The 20809-nt window shown below is 42.3% G+C and overlaps 1 protein-coding gene across 1 annotated transcript; it reads left to right on the top strand.

Moving 5' to 3' along the window:
• The first annotated feature begins 3333 nt into the window (after positions 1-3333).
• Positions 3334-20053, top strand: SAG (S-antigen visual arrestin). The gene is made up of 15 exons (XM_035544923.2): positions 3334-3423; positions 3965-4025; positions 4118-4162; positions 4419-4612; positions 5840-5899; positions 7061-7128; positions 7327-7462; positions 7799-7883; positions 9121-9193; positions 10100-10237; positions 10531-10608; positions 11571-11594; positions 12003-12067; positions 18442-18451; positions 19107-20053. The coding sequence occupies exons 1-15, from the start codon at positions 3334-3336 to the stop codon at positions 19201-19203; spliced, it is 1224 nt and encodes a 407-aa protein (XP_035400816.1). The 3' UTR covers positions 19204-20053.
• Positions 20054-20809: the final 756 nt, after the last annotated feature.

The following is a 20809-nucleotide window of genomic DNA, read 5'->3' as shown; positions in this document are numbered from 1 at the left end:
AGACTTAACTAACTCTCCTTTTTGCTTTGGTACTGGGTGATTTAATATAATGCATTAATTTTGGGGGGTAATTTGTGAGGCCTCTTCCCTACCACCTAAAACAGGATCTAGCTTTTCATCAAGAACTCACGTGAATTTCCTTGTTTTAGGGCTGGTTGTTTTTTGTTTGCCAGAGTAGTCGTTAAGCTCCCCAGATAATCCACCTCGATAATAAAATGTGGCAAGAATTTTTGAAAACACTGACAGAGCTGAGGAATGCTTGTTCTACATTTGTTTTTTTTATATAATTTGTGTACAGGGGCCTCTACATTCAGGCAAATGTTGGTGATTGCACGGAGCAAGCTTGATCTGTGACCACAGGATTGTGGGCAGTGGAGGGTGCTATTCGGGCTGGCAAATGGTGAGGGCATGACATGATGTTTCTAATCAGACTAACAGATGCAGCCCAGGAGAAAGCTACAGCTGTTTATGGAGCTTGCAAAACAAAAATTGCATGTTGTGTAGAATATCAAGACCAAAATCACTGGGGGGGGAGGGTCAAGGAGCATTCTTGGAACATTCATGAACAGTAAAGCTAAACTGCTTAAAGTTCATGTGTCTTACATCCTCAGTGCTGAGACTCACTTTTTGGAAGCAAATTGAGGAAAGGTGGTGAGCAATGTATTTCCCAACAGCAAGCCAATGGGGTGTTGGTGGAGCAATAATAGATAAACTGCCTAGTGATTGAATTAATATATTGTTCATAATGTTTGGCAGCCCTTTTTAATGGTATGTGTTTATAGATAGTTTGCTGTTTTATAAACTCCCTTTTTCATAAACAGCTCTTCTATGTTTAGCTTCTTATCAGGCTGGGTGACTTGCATCCCTAGGAAGGAGAAGATAGAGGAAGAGCTTTAGAATAAAGCTGCTTTCAGTAACCATCCTGTTCTATGTAAGTCTGCAGTCTTACAAAGCATGCGATGATGACATTGTAGACCTGTTCATTGACGATCTGGGCTTCCTTAGGTAATGCTTTATGTTGCTGACTTAACCACTTTCCAGTTGAATCTTAGCCCAGGTACAATATTTGCTCTTGGAGGGGGATTAATTCTTGAAAACCTGGAAGGACGCAACTAGAGACGTGCTTTCAAATCCCCTACAAATTGTCTTCCATCTTGGCTAAGAGGTTAGTGATTTTCTCTGGTTGATGGGAAGAAGCATAGGACACAACTGCGTGGAAAATTCATCTTTCTTCAGTGGTTTAAGAGTTCACAGCTTTGTCCTGTGGCAGCTCCTGTGGCGTTTGGAACACAGCAAGGTATTTAATGTTATTTGCTGGTTTGTTCTTTGGGTCTAGAGTGTGAATAGGGTGACTGCTTGACCACAAATACTACTCCAGACTTGGAAAACCTACTTATATTTCATAAAATGCAGATTCTCGAGCAGATGTAATGCCTGTCTCTAATCTCCACTTTACAGTTCTTCAAGTGGTCTAAGGAAAGTATTTCCTTTTTCTGCAGCGTAGAGTTTGCAAATACGCTATAGAAACCGTTTCTATTCTTGAAACAGTTTTAAAATGGAAAAGCAAGTAGAAAACCAGAATAGAGGAAAACTGCAAGCAGTCATACACAGTCATATCAAAGTACGCCGATTCCAACGGTGTACAGAAGGGAGAAGGGTACAAGTAAAACACGTGAAGCATCATCCTTTCCTGATGCTGCTTCTCAGCTTCAGTGTCTTATGGGGTTAGGGTTGCACCTGGATCATCCTGTCCAACATATGTCAAAAACCTTTTCCCTCTGAATGTCTAATCCTGTGAATCTATTTACCTTGTTGATTTCCAGAGCCTTCTGCAATAATGCAGTGTACTTTTGTATCTTGTGTTATATGGGTAAAAGATTCATTTTATATTCAATTTACTGTCCACTTAATTGGATGCTGATAGTTTTTGACTTAAGACAGAGTGAAAAACAAAGTCTCTCCATTTTGTGCCACTCAAGTTTTCTGGACATCTTTTCTGGACATCTCTCCTGTCCTTTTGGTCCTTCCACTGGCCTTTTGTTTTCTTTTTTTTCCCCTGAAGAATCTTATTGCTTTGTTGCTTGCATCTTTTTCCTTTGTTTTTCAGTGCAAGTTGTTCCTTACCCCCCGGTTATACTTGTTACCTTCCTGGGCAAGTAGCTGGACTGTTATATTCTTACGGTGCTTTCTGTTTCAAATTCAATGATACTCTGAAAGTAATGGTTTACATTCAGTTCTGATTTAGGAAATTTACGGTGGAAGAGATGAGTTCTTATGCTGGGTTTGGTCTTGACTCTTTACCAATATATACCACCTTTCTGGGCCTTAAACTAAGCATGCTGTCTCCAAGATGTTTATACATCAGGGGTTCTAAAATAGCATAAATGACATTCTCTGTTATGCTCTTGGTTAATTGCCTAATAACTTTTCTGGTTACGTCAAGACTTTCTTCCTACATAGTGACAACTATGATTGTACATGTCAGACTGTGGCTGCATTTTCCTCGAGTGTGATACTTTGCACTTGCTGTCATAGAATAAATGGTATTTCGGTGCATATCCGGTCTCTTTCATGATGCACTCCTCCAACTTAGCACAGACAACTTTTTGACAATCAAAGGTGGTTTTCTATTTGTGGGCAGACTATTCACTCCTTATCTAGGCTTTTTTGCATTCATTCAAGACTACGTTCAATAGCAAATGTCCCAGGACAGATGCTGCTGTGCTATTGTATACTTGCAATGGTGAAAATTTGAAAAACCCAGAAAGTAGCCAAAACTCACATGTATTGATATTATTTCCTAGATTTTATTCAATTGACTGAGATTGAACTTTCTTCTTATCTCAATTTAGAGCCTCTGATGACAAATCTTGATGTACCTTCTGAAAATTGAAGTACCTTATGTTGATCCAGATTACCTCCATCTCTACTCCTGCAGACTTTTTCACAAACTGTCTCTCTACAAATCTCTGCAGAGGCCAAGCTCTCTCTCTCTTACCCCCATATATTTTCAATTGGTCTACTGAATTTTTGAATTTGACTTAAAAATGAGTTCTAGCTCTTCTGTAATGTTTCTGAAGAGCTGTTTTTAAATAATTTCATTTTAGCAGTTCCTTATTAAAAAAAAAAAAAGCCCACCATCTGTGCTGCACTTGAATACCCATTTAAATAGTCCATTTGGTGAACTATACCATGGGAGTAGAATGCTGTACCCACCAGGTATAATTAGTTTTATCTCATCCACGTATCCTTTTTTTTCTCCTGATATTTCTCCCAGGAGCCTTTGGGGCAGAAAAGCGTCATTCATCCACGGTCACATACCCATCTTTGGCCATGAGCTGCCCTGAGTCTCTAAAGACAGGGAAGAATGCTGGTTCCCCTCAAAAACAAGTTATCTTCAAAAAAACCACCCGTGACAAAGCTGTAAGTACCATAATAATGGGCCTGAGTAGGTATGAATTTCAGTTATAGTCAGGCTGGAAACATTACAAATCTTTCCTGCCCTTTCTGTTTTTTCCTGAAGAAGGACCATGGTCTGTGTTTAGTGCTAAGTTTGAAAACACAATATAAACCAAGTTTACAGTAGGTCTTGCATAGGAAGGCAGCTCCCCTCTCACTCCTCCTAGATTGTGCTCCTGCTTGTAAATGTTTAAAACAAAACTGATGCACTATGTTTCTGATGGCATCAAAAATTTTTAAATCCATAGTTCTTTGTCCCATCCCATGAGTATTTGTGTTGTTCTTCTACACATTAGGTCCTCTCTTCTGAAGTCCTGAAACATGTGAATAGCAATATTGTCTTTTGGGGATTGCATGTTCGTTTGGGAAAAAAAGTAAAAGTTTAAAATGGAATCATTCTCTACAAGTTTTCTAGCTCCACACCGTGTTTTCCATTCTGCCCCCCCACCCCCTCTCCAAATCATCAACACTTTGAACTTCAACCATGTACTACTTCTCCCTACAGCTGACCATCTACCTGGGAAAGCGTGACTTTGTTGACAACATGGGGACTGTGGAACCTGTAGGTAAGTCCACAAGCAGACGCGCTATCCTTTCTGCTCTCTTAACCCTGATTATCGTCTGGTAATCTTTCTTTATTTTTTTGCCTTTCTTTCAGATGGTGTTGTATTGGTGGATCCTGCAATGATCAAGGGGAAAAAAGGTTTGAGAGTTTATGCAACATATGTGTTGGAGTCTGTACCATTATAGCAATGTAAAATGGTTCTAATATAACTCTTCCCCAATGAATGGGCTTCTTATTCAACATAACATATGTTCTTGTATAACCCAGTTAGGATTCATACCACATATAACAGTGTTAAAATGGGTTTCCATGGCTCTAGTGCAGGATTTTACATCCCACCCTGGCTATGTTTTTAGTCTGCTGCATGCTTTACCTGTCGTTTGCTTCTTTTCAGTGTACGTGACCTTGACCTGTGCTTTCCGGTATGGCCAGGAAGACATTGATGTGATTGGCCTCACCTTCCGACGGGACCTGTTTTTCTCTAGGGTCCAGCTGTACCCACCTGCTGACAAGCCAGACTCTCTCACCCACTTGCAGGAATCTCTGTTAAAGAAGCTGGGGAAAAATGCCTATCCCTTTTTCTTTACAGTGAGTATCCTGTAAGAGCCCCTGACCCTCTCCTCCTTGTCTTTTATTACTGGGCTGTTGACACTCAGTGAGGGACTGAAGACAGGGATTAATATTAAGTTCGTATTATGTGAGGCTCAAGTTTTGAGGAAAAGGCAATGTACCATTTTTTTTATTACCAAGTGGTAAACTGCAAGAATATCCTAACTGTCCTAACTGTGTGAAATGTACTTGTAAGAGGCAAGGAGTTACACAATGGCTTTATGCTAGCCACAGCTCCAAATATCCATGTCTTCCCAATTCCAGGGGGGTTGGGATACTTTATACCATTGCCATAGTGCTTACAAAGGAAGTGTCAAGTTCTTTCTTTAAAAAAAAAAAAAAAAAGAGAGAAAAGTTTTATTTTTTAATCAAAAAAAAAAAAAAGGAAAAGCTTATTACCAGACATTGTAAACATCTCATTGCCAAATTCTGAATCTGACAGGATGTGCTTCCAGTACTGTCACTGACATGTCTGCCTTAGCATTCCTTAGGGAGATCCAGGTTTGAAAACCATATATTCTGAAATAACAATAAATAAGTCTTTGAATCTGCTCAGTGGACAGGTACCTGTCATACGTTGCTGACCACTCAAATACAACCCAGTGATCTCCAAACTGCTGGATTCTTTGATGGGATGTTGCACTCCATGTCTCCATGAGCTGCTCTGCAGTCTTCCTAGCTAGCTGATGTCTGAAGTTGCTGGCCCTGCCTAGTCCAGAAGCAAATGGACACTGGCTGGTGGCTGGCTGGTCTTCGTGGCCTTAGCTGTGTTTCCAGAATAGAGAATGCTTTGCTCAAGCTTCAAGCCCATGTGAGCAGTGATGACTGGCACAGCTGTGAGCAATATTGATGATCCTGGGTGGGGAGCCACATGTCCCAGCTTCTAATCTGAGCTGTGCCTCTAGTGCTTGATTTTTAGCCTAGGAGCTTCATGTGTCTGGATTTTTTTTTTTTTACTTTTTGTCAGCTTTTTCTTGGCTCTTTATGTTTAGCCCCTCTCTTCCACAAAGACTTTGTTACAGGGTTAGCATGAGGCTCAGCTTCTGTCTTAGCTGGAACTTCAAAGATTACTGTATTACAGCAAGTGGCCTGTTGTCTTCATGGTTGTTTTGTACCTTTTGTAAGCAGCAAGTTAATTAGAATATCACAGAGTTGGAAATCTGCATAATATTGCTTTGGGTTATTTTTCTCTCCTTGTTCCCACAGTTCCCAGATTACCTGCCTTGTTCAGTCTGTTTGCAGCCTGCACCTCGTGATGTTGATAAGGTGAGACAAATGGGACACTTGTGCTTATCATGGTTGAGGATGTGTGGAAAATGTCATGTGAATTTATTTGGCTAACTTGAGAGAGGAGTAAGTTGATACTGGGGTTTGTTGTGCTATGCCACCAATGTCAGGAACCTGACTTTCAAGAGCTACAGTGTGGGTCAGAGTCAGAATTCAATTCCTCAGAATAAGAAAAGGAATCTAGTTCAATAGCTGCAAGACTGTGCTAAATCTGCAATGCTTGTAATTTCATTAAGGGTACCACATGATTTGTGGGTTGGACACACACAAAATAACACACACAAAAATGTCAGGCAGGCTTCTATTAGCTAGTCAGTCACGTGAGAGAAAAGGAGACTGAGTGCTTGAATTCTCACAGATCCCTATAAATAGCATGTGTTAAGATCTGCTTCTGAATTAAAACAAATACAGAAACGGGCTGTTTTACACGTGTGTAAACAAAACAAAAGTCCTGGAGGAAAAAACGCTAGATAATGTGATGTTCTGCAGGGTTTCTGACAGCATTTAAAATAGTCCTTTTGTACTTCACGGGATGCTTCTCTGAACATCTGGGTTAGACTAAAACCAGGCAAGATGGGATGCAAGTTGTAGAATGCAGAGCCACAGGGACAAGCTATGTGTTTCAGAAGGATTGATATTGTAGCAAAAGTTAACATATTTCTCTGAAGTTATCTGGGACTCTCACAGATGTCCCATGGCAGTGTTGAAGGCGACTGTTAAAGCAAAGATCAGCTTGGCTTGATCACTCCTAGCCCTTAGACACCAGGAAGTAAGAAGCTTGACCTCGAGTCAGGTATTGACATTACAAAGCCAATTCAGAAACTCAGAGTGGACTGAAGAGCCTTGCAGGCTGGTCAGTGTTATCTCCTGTAGCATGCTGTGACCTCTACAACAGTGCTCTCACAGAAAGCCTTTTAGGAGTAGGGATGTCATTTGTCAGAGGTTGGGAACTAAGCCTTATTTATCAGAAGGAGCATGGAATAGGTGAGTGCTGCCACACCAGTTGGTGAGGGTTTGTTACAATGGTTGGAGGCCAGAAGAATTTGCGGTTGGCAGGAATCTGCCAGTTTCTAGTGTACAGGAAGATGTTTGAACATCTGCAGATGTTCTTGGCTCGTGACACTGATTTCTTTCTGGCAGAGCTGCGGGGTGGACTTTGAGGTGAAAGCTTTCTCAACAGAGAATGTGGAAGAGAGAATTCATAAGAGGTAATAAAATACATGTGTCTGTCTGTCTTCAGCTGTGCCTCTCTTAAAGAGGGCCAGAACGGTCAGTAATGCACCATGGTTGCTTGTTCAGCTTTGTTCCACTTGTCAGTGGACTTCTTGAGCGTAAGCACATGAGTGCAAAACTCCTGCCTCTGCCAAGCACAACGTACCACCCTGTTGTCTTCTGCTGCTTCTCAGGAACTCTGCACGCCTATTGATCCGAAAGGTGCAATATGCTCCAGAACAGCCAGGACCCCAACCTTGCGCAGAGACCACGTGGCAATTCTTCATGTCCAACAAGCCGTTAAACTTGAAAGCTTGCCTCAGTAAAGAGGTGAGGAGTTTGCCCCTGGGGTATGAACATCATAGTATTTCAATACCAATATGTGTTTTGCTGCCTAAAGCAGCTATTTTGTGTGTTACCCAGACTCTGTCTCAGCTGAGACTGACTTGCCTTACCACTCGAGGGTTTTAATGTAGCTTTTGTCAGTAGCTACTGCTGGGGGTGCCTGGGACACTGTTATCAGCCATTTGAGACAAAATCATTGAAGGAAGGGTCACCTTGCCTTATATGGTCTCTGTGAAGGAGATTGAATTCGTGTGGACTGCAGTGGTATAGGGCCTGGGAGAAGCCTCCTGGCAGGGTTTCTGAGCATTGAATTCCTCCTAGGTGTACTACCATGGTGAGCCCATTCCAGTCACTATCACAGTCACCAACAACACAGAGAAAACAGTGAAGAAGATCAAAGTCCAGGGTAGGTTTTTACTGTTATCTGGTATTCTCTTAGGGTGGGAAGACTCTTTGGTGGGAGGGCTGAAAGAGCCAGAATTTAGTGCTTGTAACTACTTAAGCAGGCAGCATGGGGTGCGTCAGGAATTTCTTTAATCCACCCTCTCTGCTGCTGTTTCTTTGCTGCTGTTCATCAAGTGAAACACTGCAGCCTTTTTCCTGACTCATGGTTACTTGGCTGGCTTAATTTCAGGCACCTGTATGTACAATCTAAGCAGGAAGGGACAGGCACTTATGGTAAGCAAGGCAGGTGCTGTGGGGAAATCTGCCTCTTTGGGAGGGTGGTGGGAAGAGCTCCCCTGTCAGTGGGATGCTCCTGCTAACAGTAAACATGCCTAGGTTGTGTACAGTTTTGCCTGGGGTTTCAGAAATGTTTGGCAATGTGAGGAATGGCCCCTCTGCCAGTGATGGCGTAATTCCTCCTGAGGAAGCTGAGGGCAGGGCCTGAGTTTCAGTACTGCCTATGCTTTATTTGTAGGACTGCTTGTTTTCATCCCACAAACCCTGTTGCTCTTGGGCCTGGGGAAGACAATCTGAGACACAAAGGATGAGAAAGAGAAAAGAAAACAGGAAGGGAGCAAAGTAGCTGAGGGTTTCATAGCCAATTCAGTGCCAGTCTTGCATGCACTGTCTAGTAACTCCCAAATATTTTTTTAGCTTGGCACGCATCTGCCTGGCTTAAAAAGACTTTGTAGTTTCAGATTCTCTCATCAGTGTTTCAGTCAAAACTACCATATCCTTTCTGGTGTTAGATTAGGATTAGAGAATACAAATCATTTGTTGCCACAGGATCCTGACTGTAGTTTGGTATCCTGTCTGCTTGATACTGGCGTCTCATGAATGCAAATGCATAGGCTATAGAAACACAAGAGATACCAGTAACCAGAGATGAAAGCAAACACACTTAGAAAGGGAGATGTTCAAAACAGAAAGAGCAGGCTCCCCAAGGAAACCATGGGCTGCTGACTTTGTCATCTGCAAATCAAGGCTGGATGTGTTTCAGGCAAGACAGAGACCAGCAACACACAAGTGGCCAATGTCTATCCAGATCAGGCTGCCTGACCTGGTGGTCCCTTCAGGCTCTAAATGTATGGATTTTTCTGCTGTCTTCGTGTTTTTCACTCCCGAGATTCAGTGGGACAGCTATGTCGTTTCTGATGCCTACGCACAACTAATTGTCCCTTTTCTTCTTTCTCGCCAAGTGGAGCAGGTTGCCAATGTGGTTTTGTACTCCAGTGATTACTATACAAAAGTGGTAGCTGCTGAGGAAGCACAGTGAGTGAATATTCTGCTTATCCGTTCTTGCTACACTCCTTCCTCCCTCCTAATTACCCTCCTCAGTTACAGGAGGTGCTCCTAGCCGTAGTCTGGCGGTTGCTGGCTGTTACATTGCTCTCTTTGCCTTGTGTGTGTCTTGACACCAGCTGTAGTCGAGGCAGCTGGTCTCCTTTTGGTGTAGCCAGCAGGTACCCTGCTCCTTTTTTCAGAGATCCGGGAAAGGTTGCAGAAAAGCTGTTTTGTGTGAAGAGTAATTACCTACTGGAAAAGCTTAGCAGGGCCTATGTAGGGCTCTCCATTGGTTGAAACCTTTAAAGGGAGCTGCAACATTGTTCTAAAGTGCTGCTGTTTGCCTGGAAATGCTGGATGCTCTAGCTTGGTGTCAGTCTTTTTCACAACATTTAACTTGGTTTCTGCTGGCCTTAGCTCACAAAAACCTCGGGGACTGTTGATGGTGTGGAGAACCGCTTGCTGTTATGCCTTGCAGTGTGTTGGCAGTGCAGCATTGAACTTTGCTTTGTGAGGAGGGTTGGGTACACCCATACATTTTATATTTTTCTGGTTTTTGCTCTGTACCTTAGGGCCATGTTTTCCTTTTTGTACTGGTCTTCTAAACTTGGATTCATTTTGTCCAAATGTAGAGGTCTGCAGCATAGTTTGACCTACTTTTAGATGTATGCCTTAATGTGAAATTAATGATTTTCTGCAAATACTTGTTTGATTACGAAGGAAACTTTTCTGACTAGTTCAGATGTAGACATTTGTATTGTAGATATCTAAATCTGGACAGATAAATCCCACTCCTTGTGGATGGCTTTGTAATCTGCTCTGAAATTACCTTAGCTGGGTCTGTAAGGCAGATCAGAGTGTATCTCTTTCCCTCTCGCCTCTCTTTATTTTCAGGGAGAAGGTGCAGCCAAACAGCAGCCTGACCAAGACACTGACAGTTTTGCCCTTGCTAGCAAATAACCGGCAGACCCGGGAAATAGCCCTGGATGGAAAGCTAAAAGATGAGGACACCAACTTGGCTTCTAGTACCATGTGAGTGGTTTTAAGTGGTCCCAACTGGTAAAGGGTATAAAGAAGAGGGGAGGATTGAGGAAACTGAACTATCAGATGTTTGTACCTGTCCTAATGGGTCCATCTGATTGCATGACCCATCATAGTTGTTCAGGCTAAAGCATCATCACAGATCTGGAGAGGTATTGGCCGTCCCTAAGGCTCTTCTGCTCCATGGTTTTTAGGAGAAAGAAATGTTTGTCTAGTTCTTGTTCCTGCCATGTACTGCTGCTCTGTTGCAGTACTATCTAACACCACTTTGTTTTCTCTGGTAGTATTAAGGATGGAATAGACAAGACAGTGATGGGGATTCTCGTTTCCTACAAGATCCGAGTGAAGCTCACTGTTTCGGGGTAAGGGTACCAGACTTCTTGCTACATCTGTTTAGAGTTCGGAGAGGGAAGTGTGTGTACCCCAGTGACTAGTGGGGAGAGGGTAGGACACTCCACCGTAAGAGAAAGGGCGTATGTTGTAGGGATATTAGGTTAACTTTAAAGCATGAACTTCCTTGAAATTGTATATTTCTTGGCCTAAAAAAAAGCCAAAAAAGTTTTCTTGAGCCAGAGGTGTTGGATTACTTTCCTTACCTGTAGAAAGCTAAGCTTTTTTTTTTTTTTTTTTAAGGAAAGCTATGGTAAGACTTTGGCCATATGACCAGAGGTTGAAGTAGGAACCTGTGGTTTGCAATGCAATTTTATTTCATTGCGATAACTTTTAGTTTGTCAAGGCTTAAGCGAAACTGTGTGTGAACCTTTGTTGGTGTTCTTGTTCTCCCAGAGCAGAAGGTAGGTGCATCTCTGCCTGAGAGTCATAAATACTGTAGCTAAGGTACTGTACTGAGCCAGTTTTATGGGAGAAGCTAATGGTATCAGCATGAGATAGTTCCCAGCATACAGCGCAAAAGAGGATAAGAAGCATTGCTTATAGTCACTGTTTACATTTGTCTTCCATTCATCTATCCTTCTTTCTAATACAAAAATAAGTCAATGATTTGCCTAAAGCATGATAAAAACGACTGCTGCCTTCTGTGGTCTGCTTGGATTGCCCTTGTCCTTTGACTCTCAGGCCCTCAGCAAAGGAGCCTTGCTAACACTTGGTCAGGGGTTCAGAAACTTACTCTTTCACCGTGGGAAGGATATGAAAAATGAAAGTCACCTTTTTTTAAAAACAAGTGTATTTGGAGGTTAAGCTTTGAGGCAAGTAAGAATATACAAGGGAGGCGATTTCAATAGTCCACCAGTAAAACACTATTTGCTAGAGTGCCAAAATGGGAAGGCATTAAATAGGCTTATATATTTCTTGTCGTCTTCCGTAGTATGCTGGGAGACTTCACCTCCAGGTAAGAGTCTTCTTTTCAGACCATGTAGCCATAGCTCTTAATTTGTCTTCTTACCCTCTTATTCTCCTTCCCACCTCCCTAACTATCCCTTAAGCTGATAGAAATAAGAAATATGCAAATTCAGCTGTGAAAATGATGCAATTGCAAAAATGCATCAAATTTATATGCATGCAATGTTCAGCACATGATAAACCCAGCTTATTAGGGTGGATATGCATATGTGTTTTGTGCTTCTTTTTTGTGGAGAAATCTGAGCTTAACTCTTTTTGAAGGGGGAGTTAGGATTAGAAAAATGATGAAAGAATGAGTAAATTTGGAGTTGAAGGCTTGAGCTGGCCTGAGCTGGGAGGGAGACTGAACCAGGCATGACTGGGGCTGTGGATTTGATGCATTCTCTCTTCTCCCCAGTGAAGTGGGCACAGAGCTGCCGTTTCGTCTCATGCACCCCAAACCCGAGGAAAAGAACCCAGCAGGTCAGTTGTGCCTCATTTTTGCCTTTTTTTGTTGTCTCAGGTGAGTTCTTACCATTGCTAGGCTTGCAGACATTTAGCCTTTAGTGTCTGGAAGCCAGCACTGGGGGCTGCTGCGTGTGTGCGGGAGAGAAAACCTCAAGGCACAGTGTAAGAGGGAGAAGGGATGCTGAGATGGAAGAAGGTAGAAATGGGTCATGTTCCCTTTGTCTTTCATCTGTGGAATCACAACTGAAAGCACAGGGACTTAAGGAAGCACTGCACAGTTAAATCTCATGACTACTGTGCAAAATGCCCTGGATGCAGCTGTTAACAGTTCCTATCCAGATTCTAATATAGCAAATGAGAATGTGACAGAAAACGCCTAAGACACACAACACTATAAAAAGCAAAATATTTCTAAGCAAAGTTATAAGGTGATAAAACCATTCAGGATTTTACAGTGTCCCTATTATGTTTACGTGGCATTGGCCACAGTGTCTCTCTCGCTATATATATGTATATAAATATATACATATAAATATATAAAAAAATCATGGTACAGTGTAAGGAGCTACCTTTCCCAGGGAATACTAGATCTTAGGAGTGGATGCCAAATCTTTAGGTTGTCTTGAGCATTTGTCTTCCTGCTTCCTCAATTCCTGACTGGCTCTGTTCTGTAACGGTGAACGTATGGAAACTGCAAGGTGCTTACACTAAATCAGAAGTTCCTGTACAGCATCTGGGGCAGCTATTGAACACAAAAGATTATGCCAGCTTTTGATGTTGGGATTGTTCTGGATGAGTCACCTTGTCCTGCCATCTGTGTTTGGATGGAGTTGTGTAGGCTTCAAACATAAAACCGGGGCTGCTTCTGCACTGCGTTTTTTTTTTCATTGGGCTAAAACTTATCTAAAGCCGCTGTATCTAAGAACATGACTACTAGAAGAAGGTGGAGGAGTCTATGAAAGGAGTTACCCGGGATAGGTTCTATGTTCTGTACTGGGAGCATTAGAAAGGGGGGTGATTTAGTCCTTGTTGTGTTAAATGGTTGGGGTGCATTAAACACAGCAAAGCCAGCTGGTCAAAAAAGGCGATTCTCCCACTGTATTTGGTGTTGGTGCAGCCTCACCTTGAATATTGTGTACAGTTCTGGCTCCACAACATAAAAAGGATGTTAAGCATCCGGGGCCGGGGGGGGGGGGAGGGATGGGACAACAAAGCTGGTAAAAAGGGCTGGAAGACATGTCCTATGAGGTGAGGCTGAGGACACTTGAGTTGTCTAGTCTGGAGAAAGGAAGGCTAACAGGCAACCTCATTGCTCTCTGCAGCTTCCCTGGGGAGGGGAAGCAGAGAGGGAGATGCTGGTCTCTTCTCATTGATAACTGATGAAAGGACATGAGGGAACGGCACGGGGCTGCACCAGGGGAGATTCAGACTGGACATTAGGAAAAAATTCTTTAATGTGAGGGTGGTCAAACACTGGAATAGGCTCCCCAGCAAAGTGGTGCTTGCCCCATGACTGTCAGTGTTCAAGAACCGTTTGAATAATGCCGTCAAAATAATACGCTTTAATTTTTGGTTAGCCCTGAAGTGGTCAGGCAGTTGGACTTGATGACCTTTGAAGGTCCCTTCCATCTGGACTATTCTATTACCAGTTGTTGGAGGACTCAAACCTGAGTGGCAAGAAGAGAGACTGGCTATCCTCAGGTGCTCTGGCTAGGAATCAGTGTGAGGGAATTGCACCATAGGAAACTCGTATTTCCCCTAGGAAACCTCTGCTGTTAGCTGTGCCAGCAGGGCCTCTTAGCACAGACACAGAGCATGCTCATAGGAGAAGTTTTTTGTGCATTTGCACCTCCATCAGAGCAGCACGGTGAGTCCAGGAAGCACCATCAGGACAAATCCACAATGCCTGTTTTCCCCTCGCTCCCATTCTGCTGTGGCCGGAGGGAAGACAGCCCCATCGCTGAAGGGTAGCACAGGGCACTCGCTATACAGCTGCATGCAGACTGCATCTGCTTCCAGAAATCAGGTCCTCAGGGCTGGTCTGTAGGGCTCCTAAGGTTGGACCACACTGGGGAAGCTGCTGTGGGGCAAATGCTGCTGTTGGCACAGCTGTGCCCGTGCTGTGGGCTTCTGTTTTGTGTTTGCAGGCTGGCAAAGCTCTGCCAGCAAAACACTGAGATTGCTGCTCGCTTGATCGTGATCTCAAGTGGGGATTCGTGGTAGGAGAGCGGCTTTGGAAAGGGTCTTCATGGCTGTTCCGGTAGCTTGCACATACTGAAGTATTTCCCTCAGACTTTCCTGCAGGAATCCCCCTGGCTAAAGCTTGGTGAAGGCCGGGGACCTTTTTGGTGCTGGTGGCCCCAGGAAAGGTGGCTGGTGAGGGCCATCTAGTGTCCACGGGGAGCCTCGCGTGGCAGAGGTGCTGGGGGAGGCAGCTCAGGGCTGCAAGTCTGGAGCTTTCATGGGTTCAGAGAAAAGCTTGAAAATGTTCAACACGGACTATTTAGAGGATCAGGGAACCGTAAAGAATTCTGTGTGTATTTTTAGAACGGTGTGGATTTTTTCGGACGTGACACCATGTTTTGGTGTTAATGCAACCACCCCATTTTTATTTTCTGTGCTTCAGGCAGATGATTTTGGCAGAAGCATTTGTAGCTTGAGGAAAAATGGAAGTCAGTTCTCCCTTCTAAGATTATTTCAAAGGATGGCTGATATACTCTTTTATATAGTACACTCAAAAGGATGTGGGCAGAAGACTTACAAGGGAAATGGAAAACTTTAATATTTCTCAGAACACTTCCCCCAACACATCCTCTTACCAAAGGAGCAGCCCACATATTGTTTGCTACATCAAAGTCCTTCTAGGAGCTTTCTGTCAGAAGACAGCTGTGGTTCATGCATTTTCTTCAGATGGAAATTGCAGGTTTCGGGTAACTTGAAAAAGAAATGCAGTTAGTTTCAGGAGCTATCCCATGGGAAAGCCCTACAAACAGTAAACTGGAGAAATAAATGCTTTCTCTTCAAACAAGAAAACTAACACAAAAGAAAATTTCTATGAAGCCTGCATAACTGATTTGAAAACTGTGCTGGAGTGTGGTGTCTCAGCTCATTACAGGGAATAAAACAGCCTCCCGAGTGAAGATGGTAAACTAAAACTCTTACTGGCTTTCCGTGTCCTGTGCCTAATCATCGTTTCTAATTGTGAGTTCATGTTTTGGAGATGCAGTTTTTATTCTGCCACCTTAGGTCATAAACTCTGAAAAATAAGATGTGCTTCATTAGTGAAATAACATCCAATTTGGAATCGAGCAAAACAAGACTTAATTGCAGAGATGGAGCTTCAGCAAACAGTGTTTAGACTCTTAAAGGCCCTACAAGATAAAATTTTGTTTTGATGGCTTGTTCAGTAGCCTGTGCAATGGGTGTAGGCAAGGGTGCATGCACAGGGAATTTTGAGATCACTCCTTATCTTCTTTTTCCATTCCTTTTTGTTTTTACTATGAGTCAGTAACCAATTTGTCCATTGCACCTCCCTTCTTACTTGACTGTCACTTACGTTGCAGCTGGGCGAAAGGAAAAGTCACGGCTACAGTGGAATTAGAAATGTCACATATGTGACTTTATGGCTTATTCCTTGCAGAGGGGTAATATCCTTTTCTCTTTCCTAGCCGAAGTGATTTATGGCAAAAATAAATAAAACGTGTAGCATCAGTGTATTTAATTGTGCAGGGCTGACTTGAGTGTAGAGAACCTCAGAACGTCAGAAAAAATAAGCTTCACAAGAACACAGTTTTATTTTTTATGGCCAAATGGGGGCAAGCGTGATCAGCTGCACTGTACTTTATTTCACAGTATATTGCTTTGCCCTTTTTATTTGTCCGTCTGCTCTGAAGCAGTCATCCCTCAGTAAAAAGCAGGTCTGCCAGAGTGCATGGCTCTTGCTGATTGCTTGCTCTTCTTGCTACCTTTCCTTTCCCATGTTTATTTATAGCTTCTGTGTCTTGGACTTCTTGTAGGCCAGCATTTGCATGTTACATGTGTACTGGTTTTGGACCCATGTGTTTCACAGGTGGTTATTTTTAGGCAAAGCAGCTCCTGTCACATTGGCAGCCTGTCTTTTCTGCCTTGTTGACAAAAATGGATATAGATCTGTTTCTTTTAAAGATAGAGTCAAACTGGGCCATGTCTCTTTGTGCTTTCAAGACCTTTCCCTGTCAGCAGTTAGCCCAGCTCCTGCTGGGATTTTTTTCAAGGCTGCGCTCTTAGCGTGAGTTCTTTGGTCTGGGGTTTTCTTGCCCTTGTCTTGAGGTTTCACATTTTGTGGGCCTATGTCTTGTACACTGACCTTTGTTTTGGCTGTTATTCAACAAATGGTCATTTATCTGCTTCTTTGTTAAACTTGCATGAAAGGGTTCCTTCCAAGAAACCCATAAATACCGTATCCCTTTAACATTAACATTATTCCCACCCTGGATTGATATTGTAACTTTCAGAAATTAGTGAATTTTCAAAGGGCTTGAATGTCTTGAAATGTAACATAACCTACTTTTTTTTCCTTTTTTTCTTTCCACCACGAAGTTAAAAGAGGTTAAAAGCAAGCTTATAATGAAAATTACCATATGTCACAACTTTAATTACATGGAGTCATTCCTGTGGCTGCATAATAAAAGCTTATAGAAAACCTTCTGCAGAGGGTATGATGACGTTCGGGAGCCTCATCTGTCCTTGAACACAGCCCCCTCCCATCCCAGCCCTCAAAATGATTGCTGGGATGCCAGTTAAAAATAAGGAAAAAAAACCCCAACAACCCATTTTCAGGTTCCTGAGACTTCTTCAATATTTTAGTGCTAAATAAAGCATGGGACAGCACGATAACCCTGTGGAGTGGACTTAATTCCTCCTAGAGTGGTAATATAAACATTTAACAAGCCTACAGCAGCCTCAAAGTAAAATAGTGTCCATGCATCTGTGAATGTAATCTGACATATAAGCTATATGAGAAGTATTACTATACTGCCACGCTACCTTTGTATTGATACAGTAAGTACTTATCTGACAGAAAAGAACATGCCTTACCAAAGCAATACCTCTTTCTCCCCTCAGCCCATGCTGTAAAATCAACTTCAAACCACATTGGTGGATGTTGTTCAGCTTTGCCCATATCATTAATGTCACTGTTCCCATAGTAACGAGTACACTCCGGAGAGGGGAAAGAGGGTGGACTATTTAAAGACTACAAGTTGGAGGAAAATAAAATGACAACACTGCTTTATGTGTTGGAAACTTTAAAACTTCTAAACGTTTCATTTTAAATCCATTTCAATCAAGTACTGCTGCACTGAGACTTTCCAGACTTCATCTTGGCGTCTGTGAGTAGAGGAAGCTATCCTTTCCGAGTCTGGATAAATACCATCATGAACGCTTTTACGTGATCTGTCGTTTGAGGCATTTTGGCTACAGTGCCCTACTTGGCACGCTTGTAATGCTGACTTTTCCAGCAATGCTAATCACCACTTGTTGCCTTTGATTTCTGAGTGTTGTGGGCAGGAATTCTCCAGGTTACCCAATCACCGAGGCATCCCAAATCCCTGGTGACTTCTGTGGAACAATGGCTTTAGTGCACTTTGCTCCCTCACTTAAACTCATGAGAAATAAGCCAGTGAAGCAACTGTTTCTTGCTAAAGCTTAAGTAACTGTAAGAGCAAAACAATCCATGTTCCCATTTCTTCACTGCAGTGTAGGCTTACTTCAGGCCGTGTTGAAACACCTTCCAAGAGATCCTGCTAGCAAGCCTAAACGCTGTTTTGTTACAGTGTGGTTAGTAAAGATCCCATCAAAGGAACACATTAAAGTGCCAGAGGTCTCAGGATTATGTTTAGGCAAGGATGAAATCAGGAGTATTGCTTCTCATGTGCGTAATCTGCCTGATGAGAGGCCACCTAATCCTTTCTGTATTCCAGCCTCTGTTCGATTTCAGTACCTTTAAGTTTATTGAATGAGAACGTCTTCTCATCAGCTAGCTACTTAAACCACAGTGACAGACCAATTAAGACTAATGTTGCGCAAGCACTGTCATCTGAGAAGCGTGTGCACAGATGTTTCTCTCAGGTGTGACTGCTAGCAAGCATAAATGGGAAAAATCTGTTTGTTTCTCAGCTCTTCTGATGTCTTAGGCAACATTGCTGGGATGCTCTTCCATTTGGGAGATCAAGTTTTGCTTTGGCAGGTGTGTGCACATACATGTTGAGACTTTCCAGAATTCTTGTATTGCTGCAAATCCTGCTGCTTGTCACTGTTTTGTTTATAAATATTTTGCTGTTTTTAGCATCCACTGTTCTAACTATTTGCTGTATCCTTTTTCCTCCTTTACTGCATGCTGATGACTGCAGGGAAGGATGGGTAAGTTTCTTTTAATGGTATTTCAAATTCTAGCTGCAGCTGTGCATTGCCTCTTTGAAAGCTCCTCAAAATTGTTCAAAAAATCCACAGGGTTCACAGAGCGTGAGCTTAAAAAATTAATGTGGCTTGACAAGTTATTGCTATCAGTTGAACAGCAATGACCGACCATGTGAAAGTCGCTTGAGACCATGTTTTGCCTGACAGCTGGACAGAAAGAGATGTCTGTGGTCAGCTGATGCTCTGTAGTTTTAGGAACTCAATAGGTTCAACCATGTGCCTATATTTTAAGCACAGAAGAAATAAGGATGAAAGGTTTCACATTATAATTCAAGACAAAGACCCTTTCAGGCTGCAGACTGTTCAGCTAGCTGATAGATATTAAGCTGGAGTGAGCATGGTTCGGTACATGAGGTTCATGAAAACCTCCTCAGTTTGTGTCCTGCTTTGTTCCATCAACTGCTTTTCCTAATATCTTAGAATAGCACCAACGAAGATAGTATGTGTGGGAATATGATCCAAATCCCTTTGGAGACAAAAGAAACATCACCAGAGACTGCTCCAGGCTTTTCTTCTTCCTCCAGCATGTTGCTTTCAGTCTACTGGTATAAAAAATGGCTGTCATCATTTTGAAACACCTGTGTTTCTTCCATTTCAGTGATGCAGAGATGGTATTTGAGGAGTTTGCTCGTCAACAGCTAAAAGATATGCCTGATGATGAAGAAAACAAGAATATTTCCTCAACTGATGAGTGATGAAAACAGCAAGCTGCTAGAGAAGCTGTATAGTCTGGCATCGTTTAGAAATTTAGGACCTAGGTTCCTGGTAAACTGCATGTTCTGAGTGCATACATTGTCTTTCAAGGATCAGTAGACATAAAATCATGAATCTCTGTTGCTTACTAAAAGTTTTAGCTCCATAAAAATGTAGCAAACTCAACACTTGATGCTTACTCTAGTTACCAGAGGAGGGCAGGAAGGCTGCTCTGCTGTGACATGTGCTTCACTGGCACCTAACAAAATGGTGGTTACTTTCACCACTGATGAGGGCTTAAACGATGGCTTGTGCAGCCTGCTTATACTTAGCTGGGGTCACGGAGTCTCTGCTTTTGAAATGCTAGCGAACTAAGTTCTAGTTTGAATGGCTGGCTTGCTGCCTTTGACTTGAAGTTCCTCAGTGGACTATGCAAAATTGATTTTATTTCCTTTTGTTTGCTTTTGCATTTTTCCTTTATCAAATTCATCTAGTTAATATTTTCAGTGCTTGCGCTGTCCCCATGTATTGCTTACATCCATTTGCTCTAGCATTAAATGTCTTGCAAGTCATCTTTCACAGCAACTGTAACGCTGAGATACTATGTTAGCTTTTTCGCAATATGTTTAATAGTTATGTTATTAAAGATCAGGGAAATGTGCATTGTACATGAATTTCTTAACAAAGATCCCTATATACAACCCCAGAGAACTGGTAGTCTAGACTAATGCTATATGTAATCTAGTTTCCCGTATGCAGCAGTACTTCAGAAGAGGGTACAATAAAATTAAGGAGGAAATCACAGGGCAGCCTGCCCTGAGGAGGCTTTTCCTACATCCATCTGCCAGAGATCAGTTTGTGTTCTAAGAAATGAGATTGTACTCTGCAAACATTGGTATGTCTTGTTGATCTGGATATTCTCATTATCTGTGTAAATGTCTAATCCTTTCCCAAGTCTCATGTAGACCTTTGCTGAAGTGAGTTGTATCAGCTAATTACATGTTGTGTGTAAAAAGACTGGTGTTTTCTTTTTCTCATTTTTGTTCTCTGTTTTTCAGTGTCTCTGGTTTCAATTCTTCTGGAAAGTCTGAATACTGGGCCTATGTTAAATAATATAAATTTATGTATCTCACCCTATGCACTGGAAACTGGATTTAAGAGCTTCCCTCTTAGATCCTAGCTATCAATGATGACCACTTTGTAGAGAAGAAAATGAGGGACACATTTTAGAGATGTCCATTTCCTCCCAGCAGGAGTGGGACTCTCACGAAAGCTTGCTGTAAGCAAGTTGCACTTCTGTCCTGCTTCAGACTGCAGAGGTTGGATAAACTTAGCTTTCCCGCTCTCTGGCTTTGGTTTCTGTTGGTAACTATAACCTGTGAAAGCAGTCTGCTTTGGAGAAACATGTGGGCTGCTCTCAGGCATTTCTGAAGAATGATGCTATATTTAGGTCTCATTTTTTGAGCAAAGACTGGTTTTGTTTTTTGTTTTTTCCTGTTTGCACGTTTTCTCTTACTGATACCATCAGGGTTACAAGCCCTACTTCTAGAAATGGCCCAAAGTCTTTAACCAAACTACCTTATATGTGGCCTCTAACACTTATAAATA

The sequence above is a fragment of the Cygnus atratus genome, chromosome 9 (assembly GCF_013377495.2).
Source record: "Cygnus atratus isolate AKBS03 ecotype Queensland, Australia chromosome 9, CAtr_DNAZoo_HiC_assembly, whole genome shotgun sequence".
Classification (NCBI taxonomy): domain Eukaryota; kingdom Metazoa; phylum Chordata; class Aves; order Anseriformes; family Anatidae; genus Cygnus; species Cygnus atratus.
This window is presented reverse-complemented; position numbering and strand designations above follow the sequence as displayed.